Source organism: Lepisma saccharinum, chromosome 15 (genome assembly GCF_977018435.1).
Source record: "Lepisma saccharinum chromosome 15, izLepSacc3.1, whole genome shotgun sequence".
Taxonomy (NCBI): Eukaryota; Metazoa; Arthropoda; class Insecta; order Zygentoma; family Lepismatidae; genus Lepisma; species Lepisma saccharinum.
This window is the reverse complement of record NC_139243.1, coordinates 43,292,263-43,308,885: the sequence shown is the minus strand read 5'-3', so window position 1 is coordinate 43,308,885 and position 16,623 is coordinate 43,292,263. Positions and strand designations below refer to the sequence as shown.

General features: G+C 33.3%; 1 protein-coding gene across 6 annotated transcripts in view; it reads right to left on the bottom strand.

Moving 5' to 3' along the window:
* The window catches only part of LOC145999692 (acetylcholine receptor subunit alpha-like), a 781,663-nt gene that overhangs the window by 10,098 nt on the left and 754,942 nt on the right, over positions 1 to 16,623 (bottom strand). For 2 of the 6 annotated variants that reach the window (XM_083136909.1, XM_083136912.1), the window contains one exon: positions 15,867 to 16,077. In XM_083136909.1, the coding sequence (XP_082993035.1) occupies positions 15,867 to 16,077 (211 nt within the window). Of the gene's footprint in view, positions 1 to 13,178; positions 13,571 to 15,866; positions 16,078 to 16,623 lie in introns of those variants that run through there. The other 4 variants (XM_083136910.1, XM_083136913.1, XM_083136911.1 and 1 more) reach the window with 3 other exon arrangements.

Sequence of the window (16,623 nt, the reverse complement as noted above, 5' to 3'; positions counted from 1 at the left end):
TTGTGTTGTGTCGTGTCCGTGTGTTGAAGATTGTGGCTTAATATGGCACCACAAAAGTTTACATTACAACAAAGGATTTATCTTGTCGAGTGTTACTTCGGAAAGAGGAATTGTGGAGAAGTGCGACGACGTTTTGCAACGAAATTTCCTGGTGTTCCCGTTCGACATAGGACCACTATATTAAACCTCGGAAAAAAAGTTTAGAGTAACAGGGTCAGTTCTGAATAAAAGTGGAAAGAAAAATGGGGAAATCTAAAAAAATAAAGTATACAAAGACAATCCGGACACCATCCGTGAGTTAAAAGAGTTAAAAGAGAGTATTGTATGAGAAATCGGGAAAATTTCAGTAGACGAATTTGCACGTGTAAATGCTAATTTCCTTCGGAGATGCCAGGAATGTGTTGCAGCAGATTGACATCATTTTCAACACCTTCTGTAGTCAAGGTTAGTACACAATATGAAAACTGAAAACCGACTGTCGCGGACTCGTTCACCGGGAAAGACAAGCGCTGATGGCGGGCCGCTTGCGGCCGAGTCTCGTAGCGAATGTCAGGGAATGCTCTGTATATATTTTTTCTGTTCTTTTTATTTTACAACATAGGCATCAAGTCATTATTTGTATTAATATTGTTCTAAATGAAATGTTGTATGGCTTAGCATAATAATAATATTTCTATCCTGTTAACTAATCATGAAGTTGAAACATGTTTTGGGGTAGCAACATGTGAATATTTTTAATGTGATGATGTGTAAGATATCTGATATAGAAGCGAGAAGAACTTACTGAAATTCGTTTCTCGCTACGGCTTTTATCTACGATTATTTTACAGACCCTGATGCCAAACAAAATGTATATTAAATGAGCACAATACTCAATGATACGAACTCAGCAACCGACTGAGATTGCGTTTATCACATAGGAGAGAAGCAAAATGCCCCGAACACAATGTTCTCCATGAAGCGCCACAAGGGAAAGTTTCAACTCTGATAAATCAGACAACCGCCTGATTTCGTGTTCTTGGGTTAGTGATAAATTACAAGATAAATCATAGATGCAAAATGGCGATGATATTACTTTCTATATGAGAGAGGTTGAGATAACTCATAGTCCTGAAAATATATATGTAGCCTATAGTTTTTCAAGCATATATTTCGGAGATTCCGATTTTACGCCTTGGTAGGTATTACATGTTCAACAGATTTTACGTCTTGTACCTGTCTATGTGAGGGTAAATGGTAAGCACCAACAAAATAAGACGTGTTGAGGAAGAAATACTACTTTATACACTAAGAGATAACATTCAATGAAGTTACTGGTTATTTTACAGTGCCAGAATTTTAGTATATAACTCACCTTAACTATTTTACTATGCTCATGTACATATTATATATATATACACCACAATTTACAATTAAGGAATGACAACCTCCTGTTAATACAGTAATATATAACTTCAACAACAGTCACACAAAGAAATTATCTATTTAATAAAATATTAATCGATTATAAAGTAAAGCAGAACTTCATTTTTTAAATTGCAAATTAAAAAATTGTTTCATGCATACAATATAGAAATGTTGAAATTCTCTATTATGAAATTAATTAATTTTCACCCTTTCCAGAATGAATTGAGCAAGTTATATAACATGCATGATTAAAAACGTTTGTTATGTTTCTGCACATTGATAACTTGACCACATTTAAAATTGGAAAAATAAATTGCATGTGTAATAAGGAGACATAAATTTATAATCTTAGAGCACTATAAATCAATGCATTGTTTAATATTTAAATTAATTTAGCAATAATAAAGCATACGATTAATGCTCAAAATTTTGATGTCGTTACAATCCGTAACAAATATTTTGAAAATCCGTGTATAGGATTTCCCTTTTCTTCTATTTTAATACATATACACAGAGAGAAAATTGTATAATTAACTCTAACTTATATATAATATTAAAATATAATGGGTTTATAACATACTAAATCCTTCCTTGTCTTCTGTTGAAAACGTTTGTTACTTTTGCGCGCTGAACTTAACTTCTTTTAAAAGATATACTAATTTTAGACTTACTTCCTTCATTGTTGAAGTTTATAACGATGAAGGGGATGATTGATTACACGAATGAACAGGACATTTGCAAAGAAACACTCATTCCCGTTACAGCGTTTAAATCAGAGCTCAGTCTCTTTGTCACTCTTTCCCGCAAATGAGTCGTGTACAGAATGCGTGAGTTATCCATAAAAGAGGTATATTGTGTTGCTAGCATTTTCGAACATTTCGTCGTTTTCAGTTTCTAATAATTAAAATTAGCCTCATTCGTGCAAGTCTTTTCAGTAAAACACTTTCGTTGGCACCTAAACCCCGTACCAGCTAACTGTAGACCAGCCAAACGAGAACAAGTCTCTGCGCAAGTAGTGACGCGAGACGGCTCCACCAATGAAGACTGACTGAGAGAAACTGGATTGCGTAATGGGCGACTGGAGTTACTCGCTTTCCCTGCTTCGCTCTGTAAGCCTTGCAAACTTTTGAAAAGGATAATACCGAACGCACATGGCAAACGGGCCGTATTTTTGTCTCCAGGTCCGTACGCTTGGTTTAAGAATTTCTTTGGGAAATATTAGGCATAAAACTGCAAGAATAAATTTTAACAAGCCGTGCATTTAGCATACGGACTAAGATCTGGACCGTACGTCCGTACATGGCATGAAATTTCCGTACAGACACGCTCAGGACCGTAAGGTTGGCAACGCTGCGCTTTCACCACTCGATTTTCCTGCTCCGCCTCTGACGCTATGAGCGGCTCCGGTCTACAGTTAGCTGGGACAGGGTTTAAATAATGGCATACTTTTGTCAGGTGCCGATTAAGATTCTTATATAATTTTGTTTATGTGTAGCGTTATATAAAATACATTGTAAATTTGCAATTTTCATGTACATTTTACAATGACGTACATGCGCGTCACCGGCATGTAGTACGAAATGTTGTTACTCTGTGCCGCATGACGCGCAAATGTGTCATGTTTTATTAACAGATAATTTCTCTTTTCGTACAGCGTGAGATATTTTCACAATATTATATTTTTCTTTATTTTGCATGTTCCTCCTAATAAGACAAATTAATATATTACAGTGTAATTTTGTTATTATTATACACATGTACACATGTATTACATGCATACACACATATTTACTATATACCACAGTACAATATACTAAATTTGTAATATTGATGCATAGATTGTTCAATACTTTGTTAGATTGATTTCGATTATTATACTTCGCTTTTCTGCCACTTTTGGCTAATTGCGAAGATGAAGGCGAGTGATGAATTTGGTGAAGGAAGGCTCACAAACAACACCGTGCCCAGGCCGAGATTCGCACCCGGGATCTTTGGCGTCGTAGTGTGCTGGGCTAACCACTCCGGCACGGAGGCAGGCAATACTTTGTTAGATATTGATGTAACATGACAGACCACTTGTAAACACAATGTTGCATTTATAGGTTGCTTGTGAAAGTCCAATCATACATTTCGAAAGTTCCCATACATTTACTTCACTTGTGGTAAAAAGTATTATACACGGTTCAATGCAAAGTCCTTGTTCCTGGACCTTCTAAACAATAGAATGCAGTATTTTTCTCTATTGGTAAAGGAAATAAAAATGGTAATGTTTCAGACTAGAATGTTACCAAGAATAAAAAAAAAACAAAAAACAATTTCTTTGCTGTCAAACGATGCCTTGATGATGCATGAAAAAAGGAACTATAATACCGTAATGCCATTCGATGCAACCAAGCTAAAGTTTATTTCACACAATTCTTCAGCAATGTGCTATGAAATAAATAAAAGCCTGCTGTGCAGTGCCGCTGATGGCACAAAACTTCAACCTCACATAACGCATAGGTATGCTTTACCGGCAGCGAACGTGTTTTAACTGCTGAATGTATTTAGTATGGCTGGGAATGTCAAGGATCAAATTGAGAGGTGAAGTTGTAAATTTTACCTGGAAGAAATGAAAATGCCCGGCACACAAATATCTTAAGTATGTATCACAAATAAATTTGATTCCTACAGTTATAATCCAAAGGACATTAAACTCTTATTTTCTACATAAACTATTAATATAGCAGCTTGGTTCACGTGTGTTGAAAGGAACCAATTTCTGCCTCACGAAGTGGAAATACTTGCAAATATCCTGTGCACAGCTCTCCCTTCCTCCTCCGAAAAATGTTTAAAAATAAATCGATGCTAAAGGATATGACAAAGGTATAAAGCCAAAAACAAACTAGAAGTCCTTTTTTGCGTTCTTCCTGACAGGTTAGAAGCATCCAACCATTCGTCACAAAATTAATTTCCTCACCTCATATGTATATCTTACATTACTCAATTAATGTGTTAGAATGTGTTTATCCTAGCACGTACTGTCTTCTGATTACAAGCCTTCGCAACTATACTCTCAAGACCACGGGGCTAGTATATTTTCTAAAGTAAAATCCTGAATAACTGTTATATTTCACCTAAAACTGCATTAACTTTGAAATTATTGTGCAGGCTAAATTTAGACAATGCATCAAATTTCATACGTATTGGGGGTAGACATGAACATATTTGAAATCAATATATTGCAGCTGCATATGGTTGCCAGACGAGATTGTCCCCTTTTTTAAAGAAATGTCCCGGTATCCCGGAAAATGTTCTCGGGACGCCTATTTGTATCGTATTTAGCTAAAGAAAAAACGAATTCAAATTTCAAAATCATTTTATACAACAAGAAATTAATAACAATTTATAACTAACCTAATTGGATACCAATTACCATTTACCACTCAATCCTCATATTAACATTGACGTAGAACTGCTCATTGTCGATTGTCGATATATCGAATAACAAGCGACTCACGATTGGCAAAGGCAGTTCTGGTTCTAATACAGCTTTCACTGTTTCCTTTCTTAGTCAACGGAATCAGAGTGGAGTGGATAATATTCAGGGCTTAGGCACTGTAAAAAGTTTTGTTTTATTTCGTCATGCCAAAAAGAAAGTGTTCTAATAGTAGTGATTATTCTAAACAAAGGTCCTATTAAAGGAGGCCAAGAGTTCACTCAAATATTGATACATTTTGTTAAAATGTTAAAAATTAGGAATTAACAGTGCTTTGAACAGAAATTGATTTTGTAATGTTTAAAAATTTTATAAAAATAAATATAACTATATCCATGTCTGTATAATCTGCATATTTCGTTTTTTATTTTAGAAATCTGTCAACCCTATAGCTGCATACATTATTTGGAAATTAATTATTTAAAAGAGATAATGACGATCGGAACTTCTTAATCTTCTTCAAGTTAGTATTATATTTACTTTTTATTATTTCGCTTTTTAACCACTTCTGGCTAATCGTGACGATAAGGATGAGTTATGATATTATGAAATTGATGAAGGCGACACTCACAAAGAACACCCAGCCCAAACTGGGATTTTGACCTCGAACTCCTGGACTCTTGGCGCGCTGTGCTAACAACTACGTCATGGAGGTCGGCTTGAGCTGGTATTATACGATACACTCACCTCCAATGTACACGAGGACGATTTTGGATGGTAATATTAATATAAACATTATTCTCAGAAACAAACTACTAATTATTATAATTTTCTGTTTTTCTTTAGCTGTTCACTTGGCTATTTTCCAACATTCATGACATCATTTATTTGGAAGATAGAAGCTGTTTGTGATAGTACGAGTTACGTACCATACGACAGACATGGGCATTGAGCCCATGAGAGTAAAGATGCACATAAAGAATTACACTTTGTGATATAAATGTAAAATACAAGAATTAGGAAGTGAGTTAATTAATTTACATAGAGTACACGTAAACTAGTCTATCGCATAGGCCCGAACGAAAGCTCTAATATGGACGTTAACAGATACTAACTTACTAATATTAATGCAATGGTACATTCAAAATGATTTCACACAATGGACATTTTTTATAATAAGACACTGAGGTTTCTCTGTAAGTACTAAAAGAAAAGTACTTTTTGGAGATCTTCGTTGCAAGAAAATATCCTGGACTGCGTTCCATAGATTGATCTGTTTGTGTAGAATGCGAATATATATACGATTCGAAATATACTCGTAAAGATGTGTACAATTTTGTGCTTTGCTTGGGTTACAGTTTCGTGAGATAATGTAACATACATACAGGTTACCTTGTGTTATATGCAGTCAAATGTTTTGAATATAGTATGTGATTCAGGACGGGTAGCGTAGCAAATCAAATCAAATCATAACCACGATAACTCCTGCAAAGGAGAGCAATTTAGGCATTTGCGTCTCAACGAAACCGGACGTCATGTTTCAAGATGGCGGATGATAAACAATTTTTATTATGCTAGGTTTGACACCCTGTGCAAAATAAAGGTCTTTCGAAACATTAAATATTTATTAGAAGGTCGTATGCTTTAAATCATTTGCTTAGTGTCCCGTAGATATTAAAATGAGAAATTTGCATATTTTCATGAACGAAAGTTTTCCGTTAATAACAGTACACCTAGCTAAAGTCTAGAAGTCCATTTCGTATTAAACTATTGAGATATATACTACATACATATAAGCTCATTTGTGTGTATGGATGTCCGAATCAGAGAATGGGGGAGGGGAACCCCACAATCCCTTGGTAAATATATCAAAATTGAAATGCCTAATTATATCAAATTTAATCACAGAGATAATATAGAATATCGATTCGCCTATTTGCCAGGCAAATTGAATATCAGGCAAATGGACGAATGAATATATATGATTTCTGTTTAAAATAATTCATTTTCATATAATTGCACATTACTCAATGAACTACATATCTCTATTTCCTCCAAATTATCTCTGATAATGAGAGAAATTACTTTATCAGTGGAACATAATGTTGATATATGCTTTTTGTTTTGCTAGCAATTCTTCAAACGTTAAGTATTCAAAATATAATTTTACTTAATAAAGTGAACTCCCTACACCTAGTTTATAGACAAAGCTTTCCATTTTTAAAGGTACATATGAACGTTGAAAAAAAAGAAAAATAATAGTCGAAAAGAACGAGAAATTAAATATGACCAGAATGATTTCATTTTCCTGCTTAATGGTTTCTATGAAATAGTTTTCCTAGATTATTCCTGTGGCCGAGTGGTTAGCACATCACGCTGCGACGCCAAGGGTCCCGGGTTCGAATCCCGGTCGGGCTTGGTTGTTTGTGAATGTCATCAAATCATCACTCATCCTCATCTTCGCAAATTAGCCAAGAGGCACAAAACGCGAAGTAAAATAAACTAAATCAATCAATCAATTTTCCTAGATTATTACAAATGTGGTCCCATTAGTACAGAATGGTATTTATTTAGCACGAGTGTTTTGGCGTCATGGATTGCTGTTACAAGAAAACCCTTGCCACAAAATTAAATAAAATGAAATTAATAATACAAAAATGATACAATGAAAATATCAGCGGAAAATAATACAATGAGAAACAATGTACTCTAATAAATCAAAATTTAAAATTATATCATTTATAAACATCCTATATATTAACACAAATTAACGCATTCTTATAATAATGGTTTGGGAAACCTGTTGTAGAAATCCACACATAGTAATATAGAGTTATATAATTGTGATGGGACAGTATTATTTATTTAACGTATAAACAAACAACTTTTAGTCAATGGTGTAGGCAGTTTATTCTTTTACATTATCGGTGCCAAATGCATGATCTACACAGATTATAAGTGAAGGTTTTTCACAGTGAGATGTTAAGTCTACTTCTATTGTGGAAGTTTTTTTTTGGCCGACCTATTGCCCAAACGGATCTCTTAGATTATTTAGGAGTATCGTTCTTAAGGATTATATGCACAAAAGTTAGAGTTAAATATTTCCTTCGGTTAAAGTTTCGCCAATGCAGTTCGAAGCACTTTCTCTCTTCTTTTTAGATTAATATTACAACGTAGCTACATAACAGTTTACTTATATTTTCATTTGTTTGTATTTTGTGATTTTAAGTTATGTGAAACATTAGTGTTCTCGTACTTGTATGCTGGAGAGCAATAGCATAATATAGTAAAACAAGTGGTATTATATCCTTCACTTTAGAATCTAAAATGCAAGGATTTATTTTTTTATTCAATTCTTCACAATATATTTGAATTGTAATTCCAAGATTAACTAATAATCAAACATGGTCCCCACGTGTTTACCTTATTAAAGTTAAACGGAAAAGTGTCAACCTTTAAAAGGGTACCACGAGATCCTTATGATTATGCTATAAGATTCATCACGATATGACTACATTTACTATATATATATGGGTCTTAAATAAGAATGGTGCCATTTACCAACACTCTTACATACATACATACAGGGATAGACAAAACTAAAAATGATTCGCGAGAAAGCATATATTTTTTCTAATACTGGCTAACAAAGCAATGGATTCAACTAAGATAAGTTATAAAATGTGATATTATCACATTAAATTTATTAATAAATACACGATTGGATTAAAAGCAATTAATTCTAGCACCAAAGTAGACTCTACCGGTAACACCATAAACAACTATGCAATACATTCTAATATGTAGAAGACTACCATACCGCTGCAGATTTTGAAATTCGGCTAGTAACAGTGTTAAAAAGTAATGACATGTTTATTGTTATCATTTAATGATTGATACACATGATGGAAAAATTAATAAACACATAATGTTTTGGTTATTAAAAAAAAGGTAAATGAAATTTCGGCATGGGAACTCGAATGATTGAAAAGAAAACTAATTTAAAATTCAGGCTCCAAGTAAATATTTTCAGGCACCTTGTATTTTTCTACCTCGGTATATATGCATATAGATAAAATATATATAAAATTAAGGATGAAGGAATGTTATAAATATTTGATACAAAACTTTGAATGCAATCGATAGAAAATATTAATATTTGAAACCGAGTTATATTGAGGGCTCTTTCCGTTGTTCTGTCTCATATGATTGGATCTGCAAGCAGATTAAAATATTAATTAGATCTAGACAATTTTACCCACTTTAGAAACTATAACTCTTTGTGCTTTAAAGTGGGTTTGCTATTTGTCCGAATTATTCGTGATAACAAGTGATGAATATGTGAAATTGATGAAGGGACGCTCAGAAATAAACAATCAGTCCAGGCATTGAACACCTTACTTTCTGTGTCGGGATTGTGAGTAGACGAATAAACGGGTCCGTTTACAGATTGACACAAGGTGGCTGGGAGTATTCAATTGATGATATAGGAAACGGAACACACCCACTATTGTCCATGTCGTACCCGAGGCTCGGATCCAGTTTTCTAATACACTACGCTAATCATTGCACCATTAAAATAATAAAAGATTTGTCCTGCTTTCTGCAAAGTTGAAAAATAAAAAAAATAAAAAAATGCATTAATCGATTTCGTCAGTGGCGTGCATACAAGGTAAACTACCGAAGCATTGCTTCGGAATACAATATGCAATAACGTAACAGTATATTATGTTATTATAATCACACGATTATTCAATAATATCTAGATAAAATCGTCACATTTCTTTGCTACAAATAGAACAAATACAGTCCCTGCAGGGCGCACTGAGGTTGAGCCGAAGCAATCTTCCTCTCGCATCGGTTAAGCAGTGGTAGACAGTTGCGCGCGCACCTCAAGGTCACGGGCCCTGTGCGTGTATGAGAGTGTTTCAACTCGTATTGTTTTCGGTTTTCCTCAGTTTACGGGTTTGGTTTGCTGAATGTATATGAAAATATGTGAAGGTACCAGTTAGTAGCTAGTAATATAGAACAATATGTATTATAAAAGAGCTTTTGTCCAAGCCGTTTTCTGCCCGTTCTTTTTCAGAAAAATGAGATAATTAAAAATGGACGGCCAACACCAAAACTACCGAACTTGGTTCAAAAGACCAGTAAATTCACTAGACATTTTCAGTGTAATATGTAGCCGATAGCGCTGAGCTAAATGCGGTGTTTTGCTGGTATTGTCTGTTGTTTGGAAAGGATAGAAATACTTGTTGGACCAAAACTGGGTACATGCATTTGGGAAATTTACTGAAGTCAATAGCCGAACACGGACTGTCTGTTAACCATCTACGATCCTCTGTAGCTATAGCTTCTTTTGGGGAAAAGAGAATAGAAACTGCGCTTGATGACCAGCTTAAAAATTAAATGAACTATTACCACCTGTGATTTTTGTCAAGGCAAACTTGCCCCTTGATTTGCTATTGTTTACTTAAAAATTATATATTCAGTGCTTCGGCTATCTAAATTGTCACCGCAAGCCACTGGATTTCATAGTGTTTTCCTATTCGTGATATTGTATATTTTGAAAGAATTTGTTCAAGTATGACTGAAGTATATTTTTGCGTAATACACACACACACACAAAAGAAGACTGTTAATTTGAGTTACCTTTTCTATACGTGAATCATAAGTTTGGACTGCTGTGATATACTGTAAATATGAAATCTTTTTTTTCATATAATGCAATTAAAGAATAGAAGAAGTACATTATTTAGTATATAAGAACCAAATTTTTCTGGTAATCAATAACGAATCATACTGTATAAAATGAGGTTCATACTATTCAAATTTCTTCTACAATAGAACTCGTAGAGTATTTTGGTCAATATGTATTAGTAAAAGTCGGTACGTCGATAGTTTGATTACTTTATAATACTTTATTGGCGAACTTCTCTGATGCCATAATATTGTAACATATATTTAAGACTTCCTTCCATAAAATATATTTCCATCATTTTATCTTACAATGTGGCTATGTTTTATAACGCAATTATTTAATTCTCAATTATAAATTATAAGACTGTGTGTCTAAATTTTCAAATACAAAACCACTACAATGTAACAAGTTGGTACAGGTTTTGCATTTTACCTTATCGTAAGACAGTATTCTGTTTTACGAATAAACAAGTTAACTTACAGTCGAAGTGTGTACAACATTCAAATATCAATTCATGATATCAAAGCTTTATCCTTGTAGCTTCTAGGTCTTGGTATATTTTATATTCTGATTGAACATTTCTCTCAAGTGTTTTGCCAAATGAAATTTTAACTCAGAATCATTTACTAACGTAAGCGCATTATAATCGTGAAGTAGAAAGTACAAAGTTCAGGATAAGGATTTTAATAAATACTTGCATACATACATCCTTCATTATTTGCATTGCATTGGCTTCATAACTTGTTCTCCGTAATTAGAATGTTGATAATGCAACACATTTTACAAAATCCTAATTTATAAATGCATATATACTACGTTGGCAAAACTGTAATATCATTTCTTAATGACAATATTCTAAGTTCAAATAAATAAAACATTTACCATTATAAAAAATGCACACTGAGAATGTTCAGTAACATGCTATTCTCGCTGGAATATATAATCTGAATAACACACTCACACATCCACACGCACATATATACATAAGCAAATATAGGTATACAGAAGATACAGGGAGTAACAATGTACACAGTGCAAGCATTTTACAAAACTACTCTTCAAAGTTACTTTTGCTAGAACGCCAAGAACATACAACATTCAGTTTTCTTTAAATATGCAATTATGAGAGACGATACCTTCTTCACAAAAATATTTATTTAATAAGTTCGAAAATTAAAACCATTTTAAAAGGAAAGTTTACATGTTGATTTTTCAATAGGTTAAGATAATCTAAGTTTACAAATTGTAATTACAATTTAATGTTAAATATACATAATTTATTTTTAAAATGTAGTTAAATAAAATGTTATAACACAACATTAACATGCAAATTTTGATAATAAAGCATAAATAATAAAATAAACATATTTAAGGACTATCTAAGGTTTACCTCAAAGTTCAAAGCTAATATGTATACAAATTAATTTCTACGGTACCAATTTAGTGTTGGCTTCATACGTGCTACAATTAATAATTATATATTTTCTTCTTGTGTTTATTCTAGACAACATATTACAATTGCAACTTCTAATTATGATGAAATGATACAAATAAAAAATAATTAACAACTCTAAAAAGGAGAAACATAATTAAAAACAAAGATCTAAAATTTCTGACGGCAAAAATTGAATATCAGATCACTACATAGCAGAAAATTATTGTAAGCGAAGAGACTAATAAATGATACATATTTATAATATTATTATCATGGATGCTTGTTCATTTCAATACTGGAAATGATAGTAAAAAATCATATTTCTTGAAAATAAAATCAACGTTATTCAGTTACTCTTTTCTTTTGAAAAATCAAAGTGATTTCAGTAAGAGTTTATTCTTCCTGCACAAAATATTTCTTGTTATAATGCACTAATAATTGATAATGCATCACGGTAAATTCTTGATTAGTTAGCCAGAGAATATTTTCGCGTTTAACATAGAAAAATATATCGATTAAGGATTTTGGTTTTCCTCACTAATGACGTTAAAAACACACTTATAAAAAGCAACACTAACAAAGAAATAGTGTCATTCACAATAATTGCCAGGCAGTGACTTATTGCGCTGGGTGTTGAGATCCAAGCATGCCATTCGCATATTAACTACAATACTCGTATTCATGTATTCAATTTAAAAAAAAATAATTAGAAAACAGGCACAAAAATCACACTGTTGTCTAAAAGTGAATTAATGTTGACACTACACACATATATAGTGTACACTTCAGCATTCTATTAAACACCTAAACATAACAGAACTAAACAATAATACACAATGAACACACAAAATAGGTAGAAAGGAATGTTTGCCTAGCTCGTTAAGTTTAAAAATAAATTTACTTATATTTTATATTCAGTTTAGTGTATTTAGTATTTCGTTGTTTAAAACACAGATTTATTTAGATTCATGTTTTTTTAAAGAAGGTATTTTATATTTAAGTACTATATTAAAGATATAAAAGGACATTTATGATTCATTAGATACGTTGTTTAGTAAACCATAGAACACTGCAGAAACGTCTATGTAATATTATTTGTTTTCAAATATTAGTCAATATGTGCTGAAATAGAGTAAGATTATAAGTTATTTTATAACAACATAAGATTTTATTATAAAGATGGTATTATTTTGCGGTATCACATGGAAAATTTACAACTTTTCAAGAAAATATTCACAACAAATAATTTATTTGCATAAAATATTTTAATCCATATTATGTTAAGTTTAAATGCATGTGATGTAGACGTGGAGCATGTAAAATTGACTTTAAGTTTCAGTATTAATAATGCCAATTCGTTTTCACACAATATTCTCTGATTATTATTTACTCATTATTTAATGAAACGAGCTAATCATGGTTGAAGAATCTCCTTCAGCGTTCTAGATAAAAGTAACAAATAATAGTAATTTTGTAGCTCAAGCACCATGTACACGTACCTCCACGTCTGCTTCACTTGCGTAGCAAAATAAACAAATTCTGTGATTGTGAAGATCCACAAAAATAGTCGGTCCAACACCATGGCTACATACTTCCAGTCCTCTTTGACCTGGAAAATACAGACAATCTTTTCATATTTTAGCATTTTTTTCCAGGTGTTTATCATAAACTTTTCTAATTCAATGTAGCTGTTCCCAGTAGAAAATTCTGGTGCTGCTTATTTTTGTCGCTGCCATTACGTCGTAATTTTCTTGAAATTTGAAGAAAAAGAAGATACATTTATTCCGCAACCAATGTTGAGTTGTACTAAATACATAATTGTTTCAATTCAAATTTACAAATTGTGATTGGTGATAATTTACGTACATTATATTTCCATATTACTTAAGTATGAATTTTCCCATTCCTTACCACTATTTCAAATCTCAGCGTTGATTTAGTAGACAATATTTTGTAAATAACATGTTAACATTATTTGCAAAATGATATTCTAACACAATTTGGAAATATGTTTGATATCATGTTATGCTAAGTATAAGAGCAAGAGCACGGAATTAGTTTTAAAAAATGCATAATATTAGTATTTACATTACAAGGAGCTTATGAGTTTTCTCATTTATTACACCAATTCATCATTAGGTGACGATGTTGCGAATTGACTAGTTCTAGAGACTATAGCGATGGCATCGTTCAGGTGTACCTAGGATTTTTTTTAGAGGGACGGGGGCAGATTCGAAACTTTGGAAAGAAAGAGGAAACCCGAAATGCTGTTGGAGTATTAGATGTGACCACCAATGATATGGTATGATTGCAGTTACACATGCAACTGCACAGTTACAATATTATGGTCCAAAGAAACGGGAAAAAATCAACACACTATTAGACCTCCCCTCCCATTTCCCGTCCCTGACACGACAAGCAGCAATGCAGTTCCTCACTGACAAGGCTGTTACATGGCGTACAGCTTTGTACTTATTGTTTACAATCAATTCTTAATTTTATTAGCGTAGCTTGCTAGTCAACGGCTATAGCTTTGTAATCAGAGAGATGACGAGTTCAATCCCAGGCTGGAGTAGGCCTAAAGGCTAGTTGAGATATGTATGTATGTATGTACAATTCCAATTCCATACATACATATGGAATTTATTATATACATACACATGTATATATAGAATATGGATCGTTAACTCAATTTGATATTTTTTTCTATTTTGTACGATTTATTTAGTTCTTCTACCTGTTTAGGTTAATGATTAGCATGATTGATGAAAAACGAGGCACACAAGTGTCTTACCCAGAATTCAAAAGTAGGACAACTGGTATTGAAGCATGTAGTGATAAAATATCATCTATGGAATAACCAATTTAATTTTTTTTAAGATACACTTTTTGTTTATTCCAATGACAAAGTGTGTGTTTGTGTATGTAAATCAAATTGTGTGTGTGTGTTATTTTATGCGCTGAAGTTATTCGTCGTCAATTGGTTTTATGTCTATCGCTACAGCTTGTGGAATCCTATAAACTAGAGACGTAACTCAAAATTTTGATTTTTGGTTGATAGATTTGGTTTATTTTACTTCACATTTCCACCACATTAGGCTAATCGCGAAGATGAGTACGAACGATGATATGATGAAGGAGCCCAGGCCGAGATTCGAACACGGGACCCTTGCCGTAATAGGGCTCTGGATTTTTTAGACACGCCTCCTAGTTATTTCAAAGACAGTATGTCTACCACTTGTAGTTACAGTATTAGTGTATGAGGAAAAATAAATATTTATTATTGTAGAGTCACCGGAATAAAAATAGGACACCCAGATCCTGAAATGTATACTCCAATGCGTTATGTATGTTGCCTAATTCTACGGAGCTAGGCCAACTTCAATGACAACCTTTCAATAGCAAGTTCAGAATCTGAGTGTCCTATTTGTATTGCCGGTGACTGTACATAAGCAACAGTGAGCAAAGCGAAGAACTGAAGGACCTACCTAGTTAAAGTAGAACATTTGTATTACCATTTGAGTAGTTTTTGTCCATTTTCTACGTCTTTAGATACGTCTATCTTTACCAGTCACCAATGAATATAAAGAAATATAGCCATATTGATGTCTCCGTTAAGAAAGCATGACGATGCCTAAAATTACAGAGCTAAAATCAATAGCCCCACCTTCAAAAGATAACAATTATGAATCATCAATATCTCAGGAACTGTAACAGCTATACATATGATCGACAGGCCATATGACAGCCCTGCTTTAATCTCCGGATTTAAACCTCTTGTTCACAAGGTTGTTTACTAATCAAAAAAAATATATATCAAAATTCGATTTTACTCGATATGTTCTTGGTAAGTTGGTCACAACCCTCAAACGTAAATTATAAGCCTTGGAGTAACTTAAGCTAACCTCACTCACCCGCGTGGAGTCCTCCTCCCTCTTCGTATGGTCTGCGATGAATCGCACCCCGTCGATGGCTTTGTGGAGCTCGGGACAGTGGTGCCAGTGGTGCATCCGACTGCAGATGGGGCTCCTCTCCTCTTCCACCAGGAACCCTTCTTCCTGCAATGGTGGCACCGGGGTGCCGTGGATTTTGCATTCTCCCAGAGGATCAAATTCCCTGTAACAAAGGCGCGAAATCATTAGATCCATTCATGTTAAAATCTTCGTTTGATTTATGATGATGCAATATATGCTACTGTTACTGAGAAAAAAATAGAGTAAATAAATATTCAAATCGTGGTCGTAAAAGGTCCAGGAATTTTAAATAAATTCAATTCCGGTCCAAGAGAGAAAATCAGAAAACGTAAATGCGTTCTGGACCGTAGAGAACCTTTCTATCTGTAGTGTTTCAATTCGGTCCACGAACTGTTTTTCCGGATCAATTTAAATACGGTCCAGGATCCTTTATAGAATAAAACAATGCGCAACGTATACCGAATTTAAATTGTGCTAGAGTTAACGGAACCCAATAGAACTCATTATAATTTATGTTTTTTTCTTGAACCTTTATCAACCCTGATTTAAAAACGATAATTATTTTTCAGACCCGCAATATCTCCCAAAGTAGTTAAAAGAAAAATGGTAACACGATAAAGGCTTGTTCCATAATAGAAGAACAACAGTAAATATGCTGACCAAGCCAGTCCTTATTTCAGCATAAGAG